This window comes from Ostrinia nubilalis, chromosome 21 (assembly GCF_963855985.1).
Source record: "Ostrinia nubilalis chromosome 21, ilOstNubi1.1, whole genome shotgun sequence".
In the NCBI taxonomy this organism is placed as follows: Eukaryota; Metazoa; Arthropoda; class Insecta; order Lepidoptera; family Crambidae; genus Ostrinia; species Ostrinia nubilalis.
In genome coordinates, this window is record NC_087108.1 from 9,530,649 (window position 1) to 9,546,791 (window position 16,143).

The following is a 16,143-nucleotide window of genomic DNA, read 5'->3' on the forward strand; positions in this document are numbered from 1 at the left end:
TAAGGCCTATATTGAGAGGCCACGTTTCCGAGCCGTATTGTCACACATTATTGCAGATCCATTATGTACACCTCTCCTATAGTTTTATATGCCATCTAACGTACACAAAAACTGCTGTTACATGGTGCAGATAATGTGATAACATTTTGGTGTACTGCAAACCTGCCTATTGGATTCTTTCGGAAAAAGTAAGTATGTGAGTGACTTTGATTATTTTAAACACTCTGATCAAAATAAGTGAATAGGCTAAAATATCTTTTTTTGATTGTTTTTCGAACGAAGATAATAATTGAAGACATGAATGGAAGAAGGTGATAAATAAATGTTGGATTTCAGATTTTTCTCAGTTCGATGATTGGGTAAAATGGGTAAAGGTATGCTGTATGCTTTATGTTTGAGGCTACTTATAAAGGTGTTATGTACGTTATCTTTTTAGACGAAGTGAAAGAAACTTACACCTCTTTAAAGGTGCCAAAAAAAAAGAATATTTTTGCGAAAGTATAAGACTATTCAACAGACGAACTGGAAATTACAGTTTCGCTACCTACTGTAATCGATTATGACAGTCAAAATGATTTAAGGATCTATTTAGGACTACTCTAGAAAGTTAAAAAACTTGAAGTCAAGGGTTCTTGCTTGAAGACTTTTTTTAATCATGTATGTCGGTATTATAAGTGCCAAGAAGTAGGTATATACCTAGGTAAATGGTTGATATCTACCTAATCTATCTTACACGATAACCAGTAGACCAGTAGTGAATATTATAATGACAATAAAAACAACTTAGACTACCTAGTACCTACAAACTTAGGTTCTAGTTTGAAAGGTTTTAGCGTGAAATGAGGTAATAGGGGGCTGTAGTAAGTTAGACTAAGTATATTTATCTATTAATAATTACTTTAAGTGCATTAAAATCAATAATGAATAAATAAAAATATTTAAAATTTTGCATGTCCATTACTCGCTTGGCCGCGCGTGCCCGCAAAAAGCGTTTATTCCCGATGTCCCCCACTATTTGTCCACCACTGGTGGACATCGAGAAAAAAAGTTCCAATGTCCACCAGTGGGGGACAGCGCTACTGAAATCTTCCCGTTGGGCCCTACTGGTGGACACTGAGAAGAAATGTGTTGCTCTGTCCCTCAGTGGTGGACATCGAAACCAAAAAAGTTCCGTTGTCCCCCACTATTTGTTTTGTTTTCGTAATTATTAAAAAATAAACATTTTTAATTCGTATCAAATATAATTCTCAGTTTTTTAACATAATGTGAAGGTTGACCTATTATGCTTTCTTTTTAAAGTGTATTGATGGCCTGCAAGCAAAAGAACTTTCTCACCTTTCCTATTTATGTAAACTTTTTCAATTTGTCGTGAACTAGATCCTGCAATTTCCGACATTATTACAGATAATAAGTGCAAAATAGTAACATTACATTACCGACACAATAATTTGTGATAACATGAACATTGTGGGTACTTGGAAAATTAAAAATGACAAAACCGTTCCGATTAACGCACACTTCCTAGGGGCGTCAGTATAAATTAAGGATTGTTTTAAACTATAATAAAAATGCTTTAAAAATGTGTGTAAATTATCCATACTTATAATAAATCTGTAGAGAGGTCAATTCTGTACATGAAATATATTTTCAAAATAACTATCAGGGGGTGATTAGTGATCGATACTGATGCCAAAAATGCAATCAGTAAAATTTTTGTCTGTCTGTCTGTCTGTATGTTCCTTATAGAAACAAAAACTACTCGACAGATTTTAACGAAACTTGGTACAATTATTCTTCATACTCCTGGGCAGGTTATAGGATACTTAGGAATTCCCACGGGAACGGGCATTAGCGGGAAAATCCTTTTGTATGAAAAATCTAAACCGCTTAAGTTAGAAAATTGAAATTTGGCAAGCAGGTACCTTAGTAAATTTAAAGCTTTGTTGCAACAGGATATTGCAAAATTCTCACGGGAACGGGAGTTAGCGGGAAAAAACATTTGTATGAAAAAATCTAAACCGCGTATGTTAGACGCTTAAAATTTGGCATGCAGGTACCTTAGTAAACTTAAAGCTTAGTTACAACAGGATATTGCAAAATTCCCACGGGAACTGGAATTAGCGGGAAATTCCTTTTGTATGACTGACTCACTGACATACCCACGCACAGCCTAAACGGCTAAACGTAGGCACTTGAAATTTATAAGGGACGTAGCTTAGGTACCGTAGAGGTGTACTAAGAAAGGAATTCCCGAAATTCCCACAGGAACAGGAATTACCGGGAAAATCCTTTTGTATGAAAAATCTAAACCGCTTAAGTTTGACGCTTGAAATTTGGCATGCAGGTCCCTTAGTAAACTTAAAGCTTAGTTACAACAGGTTATTGCGAAATTCCAACGGGAACGGGAGTTAGCGGTAAAAAACATTTGTATGAAAAAATCTAAACCGCGTAAGATAGATGAAGGGGGTAAAACGGGATCCACGCGTACGAAGTCGCGGGCGGCCGCTAGTAATAAATATTAGTATAAGATTTACTTAAAATGTTGGTATTCATGAACACAAATATAATAGTGGGGGACAACGGAACTTTTTTGGTTTCGATGTCCACCACTGAGGGACAGAGCAACACATTTCTTCTCAGTGTCCACCAGTAGGGCCCAACGGGAAGATTTCAGTAGCGCTGTCCCCCACTGGTGGACATTGCAACTTTTTTTCTCGATGTCCACCAGTGGTGGACAAATAGTGGGGGACATCGGGAATAAACGGCAAAAAGTATTTATGTAGTAATGTTAGGCACCATAGGTACTTACGACTACATAAGGTTTGACCGCTACAGTTTGCAACAGTAGCCAGAAAAAAAATAAAAAAGATTTTTCTCCATACAAATTTTCTTGTCATATTTTTTTTAAGCATGAAAGGCTCGTTTTATCGAAAAATGCATAATGACAAATGTTGATCAGCATTCAAAATGCTATCCAAAACAATTTTTGTTTCGGTGAAATTATGACTTTCGATCGTATGTCCACCTTTTTTTAAAATCAAACTACTGTGCTCCGCCGCGGTACGCGGTACGACAGATTTAATCATTGTATGCAAGAACCTCAGTATGTATAGAAAACTCGCGCGGCACAACACACTGACAACGCGTCTGCACTGCGCGCGGGATTTTTTATAATATGAAATCACGGCGCAGTGTGATAACCGCCTAAATGCGAATACTTGGCTACACACATTGCGATAGCGTGAATCTTTGGGTTACCGTGATGTGTGCGGCCCAGAGGTAAGGGTATTTCTCCGGAGGCAAAATTTTCGATGTCTTTGGGTATAGTTCTGTAACCAACTAACAAAATGGCATGCAATATTTTTTTTAGTATAGCTTAGGTTGATCCCTATCTGGCACAAATTACATTTTTGAAATAATTGCTGTCTTTTTACATAATAAAAATATTTGAAGTGTGATTCTCTGATTCATATGGTGTGTCCGTTAGCCATTTTCCGGAACAAAATGGTTGATGTAGCATTTTCCTTTTGATATATTAATATAAATTAAAATTATTTCGAAAGCCAATGAGTTGTCCTTCTACAAAAAAAATGTTTCATAATTTTAATTATCTTAGTGTGTTCGCAAAAAAATAAATAAGCAGTGTCCGGCGTAAAATACTGATTCATATGTCGTGAGCTGTCCTTGACCATAACTGGTCAGGTTTTAATCATAAGAGTCTGGTTTCTGGCGTGGAGGCAAGCCCATCTTGCAACGGATGAGCTAGAAGGCAGACGTGGAGCTGGTTGGCTTAGAACCCGGTGTGACGAAGGCAAATACTTGATTCATCTGTGCTTGGTTCAGGTGGCATGCTGATTACAATGCCTACTTTATAAAATTACATTATTGCATTAAAAATCTAATCTGTCTTTCTTATGATGCTTTTGGGTTATAGATTCATGTAGAAAAATGACAACGCTGTAGTCTGTATGTTTGACGAGTTTTGCTCGATTTTAGGCAAAAAACTGATTTATCTGTGCGTGATTCATATGGTCAATACCCTATATGAATCATAAAATAAATTAGTTTTTGGTCTATCAAGCACCAAAAAAGGGTTTTTTAGCTAAGAATGACATCCCAGACTGCATCTCACTTAAGACCAGGTGCGATTGCGGTCTTGTTATGAATAAAAAAAAACATTATCATTTTTATGCTAAGAATAAATTTATGTCTTTAAGCAGTAAATAAGTAGTATATCCGTTAAGCTAGAAACCATAATACAAGCATAATTTGTTGCTTATGTCGGCGCTCTATACTCGGGTAGCAGGGTTCGTAGGTTCTTATAAATAAAAGTTCACATAGACTGGTAAGACGGTAACTGTATTGTGTAAGCGCGAGGATGAGCACTTATTTTGTGGCTAAATGGCGCTGTATGAAATTGCCCAACGATTTATTTATTTTTATAATTATTTCAGCTACACTTAAGGCGTCCATAGCACATAATAATATACTGCTGAGCATAGACCTCCAATGATTTCGAGATTAACTGATTGCCATTGCCACAACCTCTATAAGCTCATCTCACCTTCTTCACCTTGTAGGTGGACGTCTTAACAACAATAGCTTGGATAAGTGATACAGCTCGGTAGAGTCATCTAAAATACCTTAGTGCCATAAGATGAAAGTCTACATCCAGTGTGTGTTATCAGTGATGACAAATTGTACTGAAAAGCGGCCTCTCACTGTAGGCTTACGAACCACAAAGTTGCATAGTGTACTATGGAGTGGACTATGCTTGTTTTTTTTTCATGCAATCGAATCTGAAATAAGGAGATCCGTAAACGATCTGAAGTCGCATGGTGGCATAGTCCGATGTTTTAGCAAGCTGAAGTGATAATGGGCAAGACACATAGTATACAGAAATGATGGCCGATGGGATAGCACGTTTCTAGAGTGGAAGCCACGTGCCGGAAAGCTCAGTGTAGAACGTCCTCCCACAGGCAACAGTCCTCATGCAGGGCGCTACCCACCGGTCATTATGGAAATCATTGGGAGAGGCTTATGTTCAGTTGAAATGATTATGATGATGACAAAATATTATGGATGTATACTAAAGTTTCAAAAAAATGTTTTTTCACGAATTATTGTGGAATCGTTGCATTTTCTCGTAACAACAGATGATTGTTTTTGTTATAATATGATTATTTTCTTAATTTAGAGCCAATTGTACATAAAGATTATAAATTTTATTTCTATTTTTGATTAATATGTAACAAATTCTGATTCATATGGGCACAAAATATTTGAACGTCGATATCATGAAAACTACTTTACAAAAACGAGTCCCTTATCCAAATATATGTTATTGGATGTACCTATTTTCATATGAGTCTATGTTACAAACCTAAAATTGAATTTGAAATTTGTCCATATGAATCAGCCGAAGAATGCGATTTCGAAGAAGTGCCCGTAACAGTTCTGATGTGCTGGCCGGAATTAACGATCTTTCTAAATATACGAGGAAACGGATTCATTATTCCGCTCGCAGTGGAAAACAGGCTTTACTGATCGTACCGTACTAAGGCTTACCTTGCCAGTCATGTTACAATTTTAATTTTTGTTGTTTATAACACTTTGAAATCCTCATTAAACTGAAATAAAACGATGGTAGTTTAAAATGTTCAGACTAGAAGAAGATTATTATTTTTAAAGCAATTTTACTATTTTTTAACTGTTTTGACTGATGATGACAACAAACTGGCATTTGGTCGCGAAATGAAAGAAAGCTATGAAAGAAAGTCATCGTTAATACAAAAAAGTTTTTAATTTATTTTTATCCGTCTATGATAGTTCTTCAAAAACCTACGCGGGCACTGCGGGCACGCGGGAGAGGCGTGAAAAAGCTTGGGTTTGGAGCACAGTTATGTGGTTTGGAGAGCGGCCGCAAGCTCGCGCGCACAAGCTCACAGACAGCGAGCCGCAAGCGCGCTGGGATGCGGACGGTGAAATGCAGCATGGTTTGTGAGCTTGTCCCGAAGCGATGTGATTACGTTACGACTCCGATAAGTGTGTATTATTTGCATTAGGGAGTTTCATACAAAAAATACTGAAAAACTCGCGCTGTTTTTATGATTATGATCCCTTTCCGAAGTGATAAGTGTGCTTCGTACTTTATTGTATTTTTTAACTAAAAGTTAAATGGCTGATTTGAAATCTTCATAGCCATAAACTGTGTAAAAGAGAACAATCTGTCAAAGTTCTCAAAGTTGTCATTTTAGTGGCTGTATGGATATATATCCAAAGCCGTAAAACCTATATAGAAAAAAAAAGAATGTCATTTTATTTAGTTGACATTGACACAGGGTATGGAAACTTCCATACAACGGTCATCGAAGTGAAACTTGCTTCCAAACAGCGACATCGGTGAATAAATTCAAATACTTTTTAACTACCCTAAAACGCTCTAGATGTCGCTGCTCCTGTTTCCTTCATATTTTCATTTTTTTCTTAATTAAAATATATTTGAGAATATTGTTAATTACAATGTGAAAACTTTTTTTAAATGAAATTAATTTGTTTTAATTTAAAACTGAACATTGACATTTTTGTTATAATTTACATAATGGAGTAGTAGAAATTACTATTTAACATATGGCAACTTTGTTTTTCCTCCAAAATGGCCGGTGTTGTTTTTGTTATGTTAAATGCACTCTTGTTTTCTTAGCCATCATTTAAGTTTTCTGTGGCCCTATTAAAGTATTGAAGAGTCGTCGAGTCAAATTCAAGTTCATTCCTTCGTACCTGCTGCTGTTCTGGTTCATCGGAGTTGTGTTCGTTCCTTCGTGAATCGCGAAGAAACTTTCTGTTATGTTGACAAGTGATCTGAGTTTTCTCAATGTGCAAATGCTTTTTTAGTGTTGTTGAAAACTTTGCGAAAAGACGCTTTTGGTGTATAATATTATGTGTGTTCATAAATAAAGTAAAATTATTAAATTCAAAAGTTTTTGTTTACTTATTTGCATTTCCATGTGCAATGTAGAATTTTTCCAAATCCATTGTTTTGAAAATAATACAATACGTACACCATAAAGATAAATATTTTCAAAATAATGGATTTGAAAAAATTCTACATTGTACATCATAAAAACAATAATTCTTTGAAGGTTATGAGGGCCTATGTGTGCGTGAACTGTGTGTATGTGTGCGTGGTCTTTATGTATGTATGTGTGCGTGTACTATGTATGCATGTGAGCGTTACGTACGTAGGTTAAGTACAGGGAATTTAACACCAGGCTGTCAATTTGTAGGCTCAAAAATTTGACAGAGAGGGTTCTCTATTTCCTATGTATTACTTTTCTCTATGCATTGACAGTTGGCATGATTTTTGCTGTTGTTTGCAAAAAATGCTATTTGCCTGTTTTCTGTTAATATTTTAAGTTTTCAAATCAAGTGTGGCTTGTAGACATGGAGTCATTTATATTGTTCTTCCAAAAATGCAGGCTTTGTCTAGATGAACCTGGCGCATACAACATATTTGCTAAAGATGAACTTCCGCAAGACATTTATTTGTGTACTGGAGTCAAAGTGAGTAAGAATCACGTTTTTTTATAGATTATGAGCATGTTCCGATAGCACTGCGAGCACTGGTCAGTGCTCCATACCCACAAGTGTGAGCACTGAGCAGTGCAGCAGTGATTTCAGTGATAAATCTGAATTCACTTAAGTCACTCATAGGTTAGAATTATACCTGTCATTGTTTCAGGTCCATCCAACAGACAACCTTCCTCAAAAAATATGTGAAAAATGTTCCAAAGTGATATCCAGTGCCAAACAACTCAGAGAAACTGCGACCCAAACAAACGAACATCTAAGGACACTCTTCCATGATGATTCTGACGATGGTGACAAAGTAAGAGCCACTTGAACTATAGTATTATCGTGTGTATCAGGCCTTTATTGTCACTTTAGCAGTAGCCTTTTCAGACAGTTCTGTTACTTTTTAAGTGAAATAAAGTAAATAATTTATTTATCTTTAAACTTGACTAGGTATAAATACTTTCATGTGTGAGCATTCTGACTGTTATTGATCTAGGTACTTATTAAAAGACTAGTGTTACAAGTTTATAATTATTATGTATTCCAATATTACCTCACTTAGGTACCATTTTATTGTTAGTACTACATTATTATTTTCTAACTTCAATATTTCATTATTTTCTCTCTTTCAGATTGATAAAAGCAATGAAAATATTATACTTGCTTCAAATAACAGTCTGTCAAGCACTAAGCAAGATGAAACTTCAGCTAAGAATAATGATGTAAGTTGTAAAATTAGAACTAAATATTTATATTTTGTACAAGCGGCCGCCCGCGACTTCGTATGCGTGGATCCCGTTTTACCCCCTTCATCTATATTACGCGGTTTAGATTTTTTCATACAAATGTTTTTTCCCGCTAACTCCCGTTCCCGTGGGAATTTTGCAATATCCTGTTGTAACTAAGCTTTAAGTTTACTAAGGTACCTGCATGCCAAATTTCAAGAGCCTAACTTAAGCGGTTTAGATTTTTCATACTAAAGGATTTTCCCGCTACTCCCGTTCCCGTGGGAATTTTGCAATATCCTGTTGTAACTAAGCTTTAAATTTACTAAGATACCTGCATGCCAAATTTCAAGCGTCTAACTTAAGCGGTTTAGATTTTTCATACTAAAGGATTTTCCCGCTAACTCCCGTTTCCGTGGGAATTCCTAAGTATACTATAACCTGCCCAGGAGTATGAAGAATAATTGTACCAAGTTTCGTTAAAATCCGTCGAGTAGTTTTTGTTTCTATAAGGAACATACAGACGGACAGACAGACAGACAGACAAAAATTTTACTGATTGCATTTTTGGCATCAGTATCGATCACTAATCACCCCCTGATAGTTATTTTGAAGATATATTTCATGTACAGAATTGACCTCTCTACAGATTTATTATAAGTATAGATTTCTTTAGGATCTCTGTTGGAGTGGCTGCATCTTTTTCTTGTTTGTAATAATAAAGTAATTTATGCCCATATTCACAAACATTACTATGAGGTCTCACAGTGTGTGTGGACACACAGGGTCACACATGAACCAATCACAGAGCTCTATTCTTTTTTTTTTTTTTTATGGCAACCAAACCTCTCTGGGAGGTTTATTTCTGCCAATGTCGAGTGAAAATTGACATAGTTATCAATAGAACGTGGGTGTTTCAGTTCTATTGATTTTTCATGGATTCCGTGGAGTTAAGTATGCCCGTAAGCAGGTTTCAAGACGCCACCGGGTCCAAAGCGGGTTGTTCATACGACAACCCACTCGACACTCGATGCGCGCTCAAACTCGAAGTATTTCAATGTTTTTTGTAATTTACCACTTCTCTGCACTTTAGAACACAAAATAACACCAAATTTGTACACTAAAGTCCATTAAATAATAAATTGAAACCATTAAAACAGATCGACCATGCTTCCCGTTCAACTACCCTCCACGGAATCCCGACCATAGACTTATTATTATAGCACATTGACAGTGTAATCAATATTCTGGCTCTACACATTATGTAAGGAAGAATTTAGTATGGGTCAATAACAAGTTATGGAGTCCTGTTTTATTAGTAACCCACTCCTTGGTTTTCAGAATACTTCAAACAAGCATGCAATAACTGTAAGAAAAGATTTGTTTGAAAGAACTGTGGTAAGAGTTACTTAATGTAAACTTATATTTAGGCTGGGTTGCACCATCTTACTTTAACTTTGACAAACGGGTATGTGAGCCGACACTAGCCCATGTTAACATGGGCATCTAAATGGTATGGTGAAGTCAGAAATTTGATATCATCATTTCATTCAGGTCAGTTCCCTACCCTGATGAAACATAGTAAAATCATACCATTATTTAAAGCAGGAGACAAAAGTGACCAATCCAACTTTAGACCTATATCGATACTACCTGCGCTCAGTAAAATATTTGAAAAAAATATTTTCAATCAACTACTGTCTCATTTTAACTTAAATAAACTGTTTCATGAAAAACAATATGGGTTCACAAAAGGGAAAAGTACGACCGATGCAGGGGTTGCTCTTATCAAACACATTTTCGATGCTTGGCAGGAGAAAAAAGATGCTACTGGTGTATTTTGTGACTTATCGAAGGCGTTTGACTGTGTTGATCATCAAACTCTGTTATTTAAGCTAGAACATTATGGCGTATCAGGCAAGGCCTTAAGCCTATTACACTCTTACCTCTCAGACAGATTACAAAAAGTAAATATTCACGGAACTAACTCTTCGGGCGCCCCCCTAAAAATGGGAGTGCCCCAAGGCTCAATACTGGGACCATTGCTCTTTCTGATTTATATAAATGATCTACCTTTCTATTCAAAGGACCTTTGTGAGATAGTATTATTTGCTGATGACACTTCTTTAATTTTTAAAACTAACAGGCGTCAGGAAATATTTGACGACGTGAATAATGGTCTTTCCAAAGTGTTAGACTGGTTTACAACTAATTATTTGCTATTAAACGCAAAAAAAACTAAATGTTTAAAATTCACTATGCCTAATGTCAAACAAGTTAATACTAATATTACAGTAAATAATGAACGTATTGAACTGATAAACTCTACTGTCTTTCTAGGTATTACCCTAGACTGTAAATTACAATGGGGCCCCCATATTGCTGCCTTGGCGGGAAGACTTAGTTCAGCTGCCTTTGCGGTGAGAAAGATCAGAAACTTGACTGATGTTGAAACAGCAAGGCTTGTATATTTTAGTTATTTTCATAGTATTATGTCTTATGACCTTTTACTGTGGGGCTCAGCAGCAGACATAGAATCAATTTTCATTTTACAGAAAAGAGCTGTTCGGGCAATATACGGTCTTAAACCACGTGACTCGCTTAGAGAAATTTTTAAAGAAATCAATATATTGACTGTGGCTTCGCAATACATATTTGATAACATTATGTATGTCCGTAAACATATACATTTATTTACTAAGAAAAGTGACGTCCACTCATTTAACACGAGACATAAGAATAAACTTGCTGTTCCATCATTTAGGTTGCATAAAATAGGTAATTCTTTCTTGGGGAAATGTATTACCATATTTAACAAAATACCACACAACCTTGTCGAATTGCCAATAAACAAATTTAAGATACATATAAAAAATACCCTTATGTCCAAAGGGTACTACCTACAAGGTTCGAGACTATATTGATGACAAGGATGCGTGGTCAGTTCAGTCTGCACATATTTGATGTACTTAAATTTGACTATTCTTACCGTTAGTAATTCCTGGCAATAAGTGGTGACTGAGTTTGTTCCGGCGTTTCTTCTCAGCACTTGCCATATGTTTGTCTCGAAGCGCTGGTAGGGCCCAAAAGATAAGGAGACATGTAAAGTGCCCCATAAGGGCTACCTTTTCTTTTTTTATTATTTTCTATTGACGTTCATAAGTGCCACTCTTGTGGTCTAAACTGAATAAATATTTATGATTTTGATTTTTTTAAATTTTCATACAAAATAAATTTATAAAATCCGATTTGTATGAACAATAAAATAATTAAAATGAAGATATCAATTTTCTGACTTCACCATACCATTTATATGACCAGGTTAACATGGGCTAGTGTCGGCTCATATACCCATTTACCTAACACCCTGTATACAGTGTGAGTCACGTTAAAGTGTACATATGAAAATAGATGAAACTAGATCTATTTTTATCGACAAAAAAGAGGTCAAAATTTTTTTGAGAATTTTTTTAATTTTTTTATAGAATTTTTTTTCTTCCAATTACTTATTGTAAAGAAAACGTAATAACTTTTAAACTAAGCGGTATATCCTGATAAAATAAAAACAGTAATAATGTTAAATAACAGGCGATACTAAAAAAATACATAAAATACACAAAAAGGCCAACAAATAATAAAAAATGATACTTTTTGAAAAAAATCTGATTTTAAATTCGTGTTTTTTTGGTTATTTGATAAATTTCTCCAAAAATGCCCCTATAACCGGTAGCTTTTATTACTTTGTATTATTCTCTATCGTATTACCTTCGTAAAACCAAAAATCGCATGTCTCTATCCCTATCACAACGTTTGCAATGATCGTTTGAACTAAGCCTCTCCGGGCGCGCCATTCAACGCTTCGTTAACAACGAAACTGAAAATGCCTCTAGATTTGTAATTTTGATAAAGACAAGTTATATTTCAAATAAAAACAAAAGATTTCGAAGTAAAATAAGCATTTTAGTTAAAATTAAAATTGTCTCTATCTGTAGCGGAGAATTATGTTGTGGCAGGCCTTTGTTCAAACGATCATAGCAAATGTTGTGATAGGGATAGAGACATGCGATTTCTGGTTTTACGAAGGTAATACGATAGAGAATAATAAAAAGTTATAAAAACTACCGGTTATAGGGGCATTTTTTGGAGAAATTTATCAAATAACCAAAAAAAACACGAATTTAAAAGCAGATTTTTTTCAAAAAGTATCATTTATTATTATTTGTTGACCTTTTTTGTTTTTTTATGTATTTTTTTAGTATTGCCTGTTATTTAACATTATTACTGTTTTTATTTTATCAGGATATACCGCTTAGTTTAAAAGTTATTACGTTTTCTTTACAATAAGTAATTATTGGAAGAAAAAAAATTCTATAAAAAATTATAAAAAAATCTCAAAAAAATTTTGACCTCTTTTTTGTCGATAAAAATAGGTCTAGTTTCATCTATTTTCATATGTACACTTTAACGTGACTCACACTGTATAGGTATTGCAATTTCAGAAAAAATATACTTGACAGGTATGTTTATTTTGTGCACCTTATTTTTATTAAGCGTTCTATTTTTTACAGATATCATCGAGCATACCTCAATTTAATTCAGAGCACAATGAATCAAGAGAAAAAAGAAAATCTACATCCAAAAGAGCTAAACTTGACAGCACTACTAGTAGCAGTGTCATAGCATTTGATTGTACTGTAAGTATTTTAAGAGTACCTATCAAGTACATAATCCTATTCCTAATAAATGTATAACAATATAAATGTGAAAGTTTGGATGTCTGGATGTTTGTTACTCTTTCACGCAAAAACTACTGAACGGATTTTGATGAAACTTTACAGTATTATTGTTTATAGCCCAGAATAACATATAGGCTATAATTATGACGATCTGTGACAAACTAAATTTCACGCGGGTGATGCCGCGGGCAAAAGCTAGTAATTATAATTTAAAATTCCATATAGCCTAACTTTCTATGAAACAGCAAACCGTACAGCGATTTTATCGAATCAAAATTGATAACGAATATTAAATTATTGTATCAATTAATAGCATTAACATTGCAATTCTGTTTCAGGAATGCTCAAAATCGTTTGAATCATGGAAAAAGTATTACCTACACAAACGCATGCACAACAAGACTATTGTGTGTCCGCTCGAAGCCTGTGGGAAAAAGTTCGCGATCAAAGGGGACCTGGAGAAACATTTCCGCACCCACACTGGAGAAAAACCTTTCAAATGCAACACTTGTTCCAGAAGCTTCTCTCAGAAATGCAGCCTTAGGAATCATATCCTCAATGTTCACGGAAGTGATGATGATGATGATGATGACGATGATGATTGACAGATAAGTGATTTATGGAACTTCAGATCTGAATCAGGAGCGATCCTAGAAAAAAGTCGAATAATATTTTTATCCGACTGCGCCAGAAGAAGTTTTTCGATTATATGTATATTTCTTTGGCACGGCCTACAGCCTAAACGGCTTGACCGATTTTAACGTGAGAGGTGTCATTTAATTCGTCTTGTGAAAGTGACACTGGCTATATTAAATTAGAAAAAATCTAAATGGTGATTTTAGGCGCATTAATCTTTGAAAACATATCAAAATAAAGGGCTTTTTAAGTAGCTTACAAAAATGTACGTTATTTAACTAAAGATTAAAATGAAATTATTATTGAATAAATGCGTAAAAATGAACTAAAAAGATAATAAAAACAAGACAACTCAGCCTTAGGTTCACAAATGCAGTCGGAGGCATCAAATACATATCACCAACAAAATAATTAGTCATTGATTTAGACGCATTTTACCAACGTGTTCTGTCAATTGAATCAAAAACTATTAATGTGACCATTAAGTTGTGAATATAAGTAAAACTTGCAATGGTAGATCAGATACAGAAGCTGAGTGAGAAATTGATATTATTTCTTTAAACCGCATCAAAATCCGTTACGTAGTTTTAAAGATCTAAGCATACAGGGACATACAGCGTAAAGCGTATACTTATAAGTTGTAAAAACAGAACGGGGGCGTGGATTCTCTTACTCTGGTTCAGTTTCTAGTATCTGTCAGAATGTATTTAGGCTGTTTATGTGATAACTGCGTCATGGACATAGTTTAAGGACAAAATATAGTTTGTACTAAAAAACCTCATGGCTGTCTAATGTGTGAAATTACTCAATGTATATTTTTATTATGTAAACGGAGTATAGGTAATTGAAGTAGGTAACTAAAGTAAAAAAAAAGTTAATTTTAGTTTGGTTTTAGCTTTTGAAAACTATCATAGCTGCATGCTAACATAATATGCCAAAAAACTACAATACGACATTGTTCTGCATGTCGTCATTACGAAATTAAATGTACAGTCATGAACAATTTTAAGCGTAGTTCCTAAATATTTTTTTTACAGTCTTATATTATTTTAGGCTTTTTTTATCTGATCATAATCACCGTCCAGTATTTCAAGTACTTAATCATCTTCTGGGTTTTGAATGAGGTTTGACTCCGATACCAGCGACAACACGCAGTAGAGACGAGAGAGCATAAAATCCAAAGGCAGATTTACCAATGGGCTATTTAAATTTAATACAATATTTTCCACTCCTAAAAAGTTACGCGTTTCACTGTCGTGCATTGCTGGTGACGGATTCAAACCTTTAGGCTTTATCATTAAACAGGAATTAAACTAGATTAGCTCTTAAGACTAGACAATAAGGTTCAAAAGGGCATGTGATAATTTCCCATTATGATTATAGTCCGTCTAGTCAGCAAAAGCTAAACCTTACTAAGGTACACTTGAATCTGTTGTGGGAAAGAGAGTTATATGTTTAACGTCTCATTTTAAGTTTTTAAATTGTCAAGCATTTTGATTATTTTGTTTAACACTAAGTAACTTCTTTATTTTTAACTTTACAGAGTGAAGTAAACGTACATCAGTACTACCTACTGTTAGATTTTTAAAGTTAAAAAACATTTTATACTTTTTAATGTGTACCAGTTTACTTAAATTTTTATGCTGATATCTGAAAAATCTAAACTTATACGAAAAACGTATATAAAAATTGTTGTATTTTAAACATGTTTAAAAATTCATATGTTTTATCAAAATATTGGTGTATCACTTTTGGACATTTGAAAATTGCATGAATTGTTCATTTTGAATATTGAAATCAAGGTACTGATAAAAATACCACCTTTAGCATAAGTTCCGTCTGATTTTATGATAGGTACTATGTATCTACCATACTCTTAAATAAAACATTTTTGTAAATAAATAAGATTTTTATTTTGGTAAATAGCAGATATAAGTATTTACAAGTTCCTTTACAATAAGTAAATTAGATAGAATTATATTACATAAATACAGGTAAGAGGAGAGGACAGTCACAATATTATTATTTATTTTTATATCTCTATCACATAACATAATATCTTAATTAAAATTTTCCTCTTCAAAATATTCTAGGTTTGTTATTGAAATCCCATCCTATGTATACGAAATAGCACAAATCGCATACGATTATATTAGATTCGTATGCGAAATGAATTCGTTTAAAAAAAATGGTCTCCGGGTGGTTTAATCTATCGTTGTCATTGCATCTCTCTCCCTCATTTCTCTGGCATACTGCCATGAGCGAGACAAACTGAGAATTAAAAATACATAACTTGCAGATGTGCCTCAAGCTAGAAATAGTGAAACGTATAAATTAGAACCTTTTGCATATTTTCACAAAATACCGTCAAATCCATTGAATAAGTAGTTGACACCATCAATATAAATAATTTCAAGGTTTTGCAAATATGTATTTAAGATTACCCCTGAAACCACAATAATTTTTCTTAC

General features: G+C 34.3%; 1 protein-coding gene across 1 annotated transcript; it reads left to right on the forward strand.

Moving 5' to 3' along the window:
• The first annotated feature begins 7,348 nt into the window (after positions 1–7,348).
• LOC135082364 (zinc finger protein 845-like) lies at positions 7,349–13,896 on the forward strand. Its single transcript, XM_063977156.1, has 5 exons — positions 7,349–7,563; positions 7,742–7,888; positions 8,208–8,297; positions 12,869–12,994; positions 13,375–13,896. The coding sequence occupies exons 1-5, from the start codon at positions 7,444–7,446 to the stop codon at positions 13,639–13,641; spliced, it is 750 nt and encodes a 249-aa protein (XP_063833226.1). The 5' UTR covers positions 7,349–7,443; the 3' UTR covers positions 13,642–13,896.
• Positions 13,897–16,143: the final 2,247 nt, after the last annotated feature.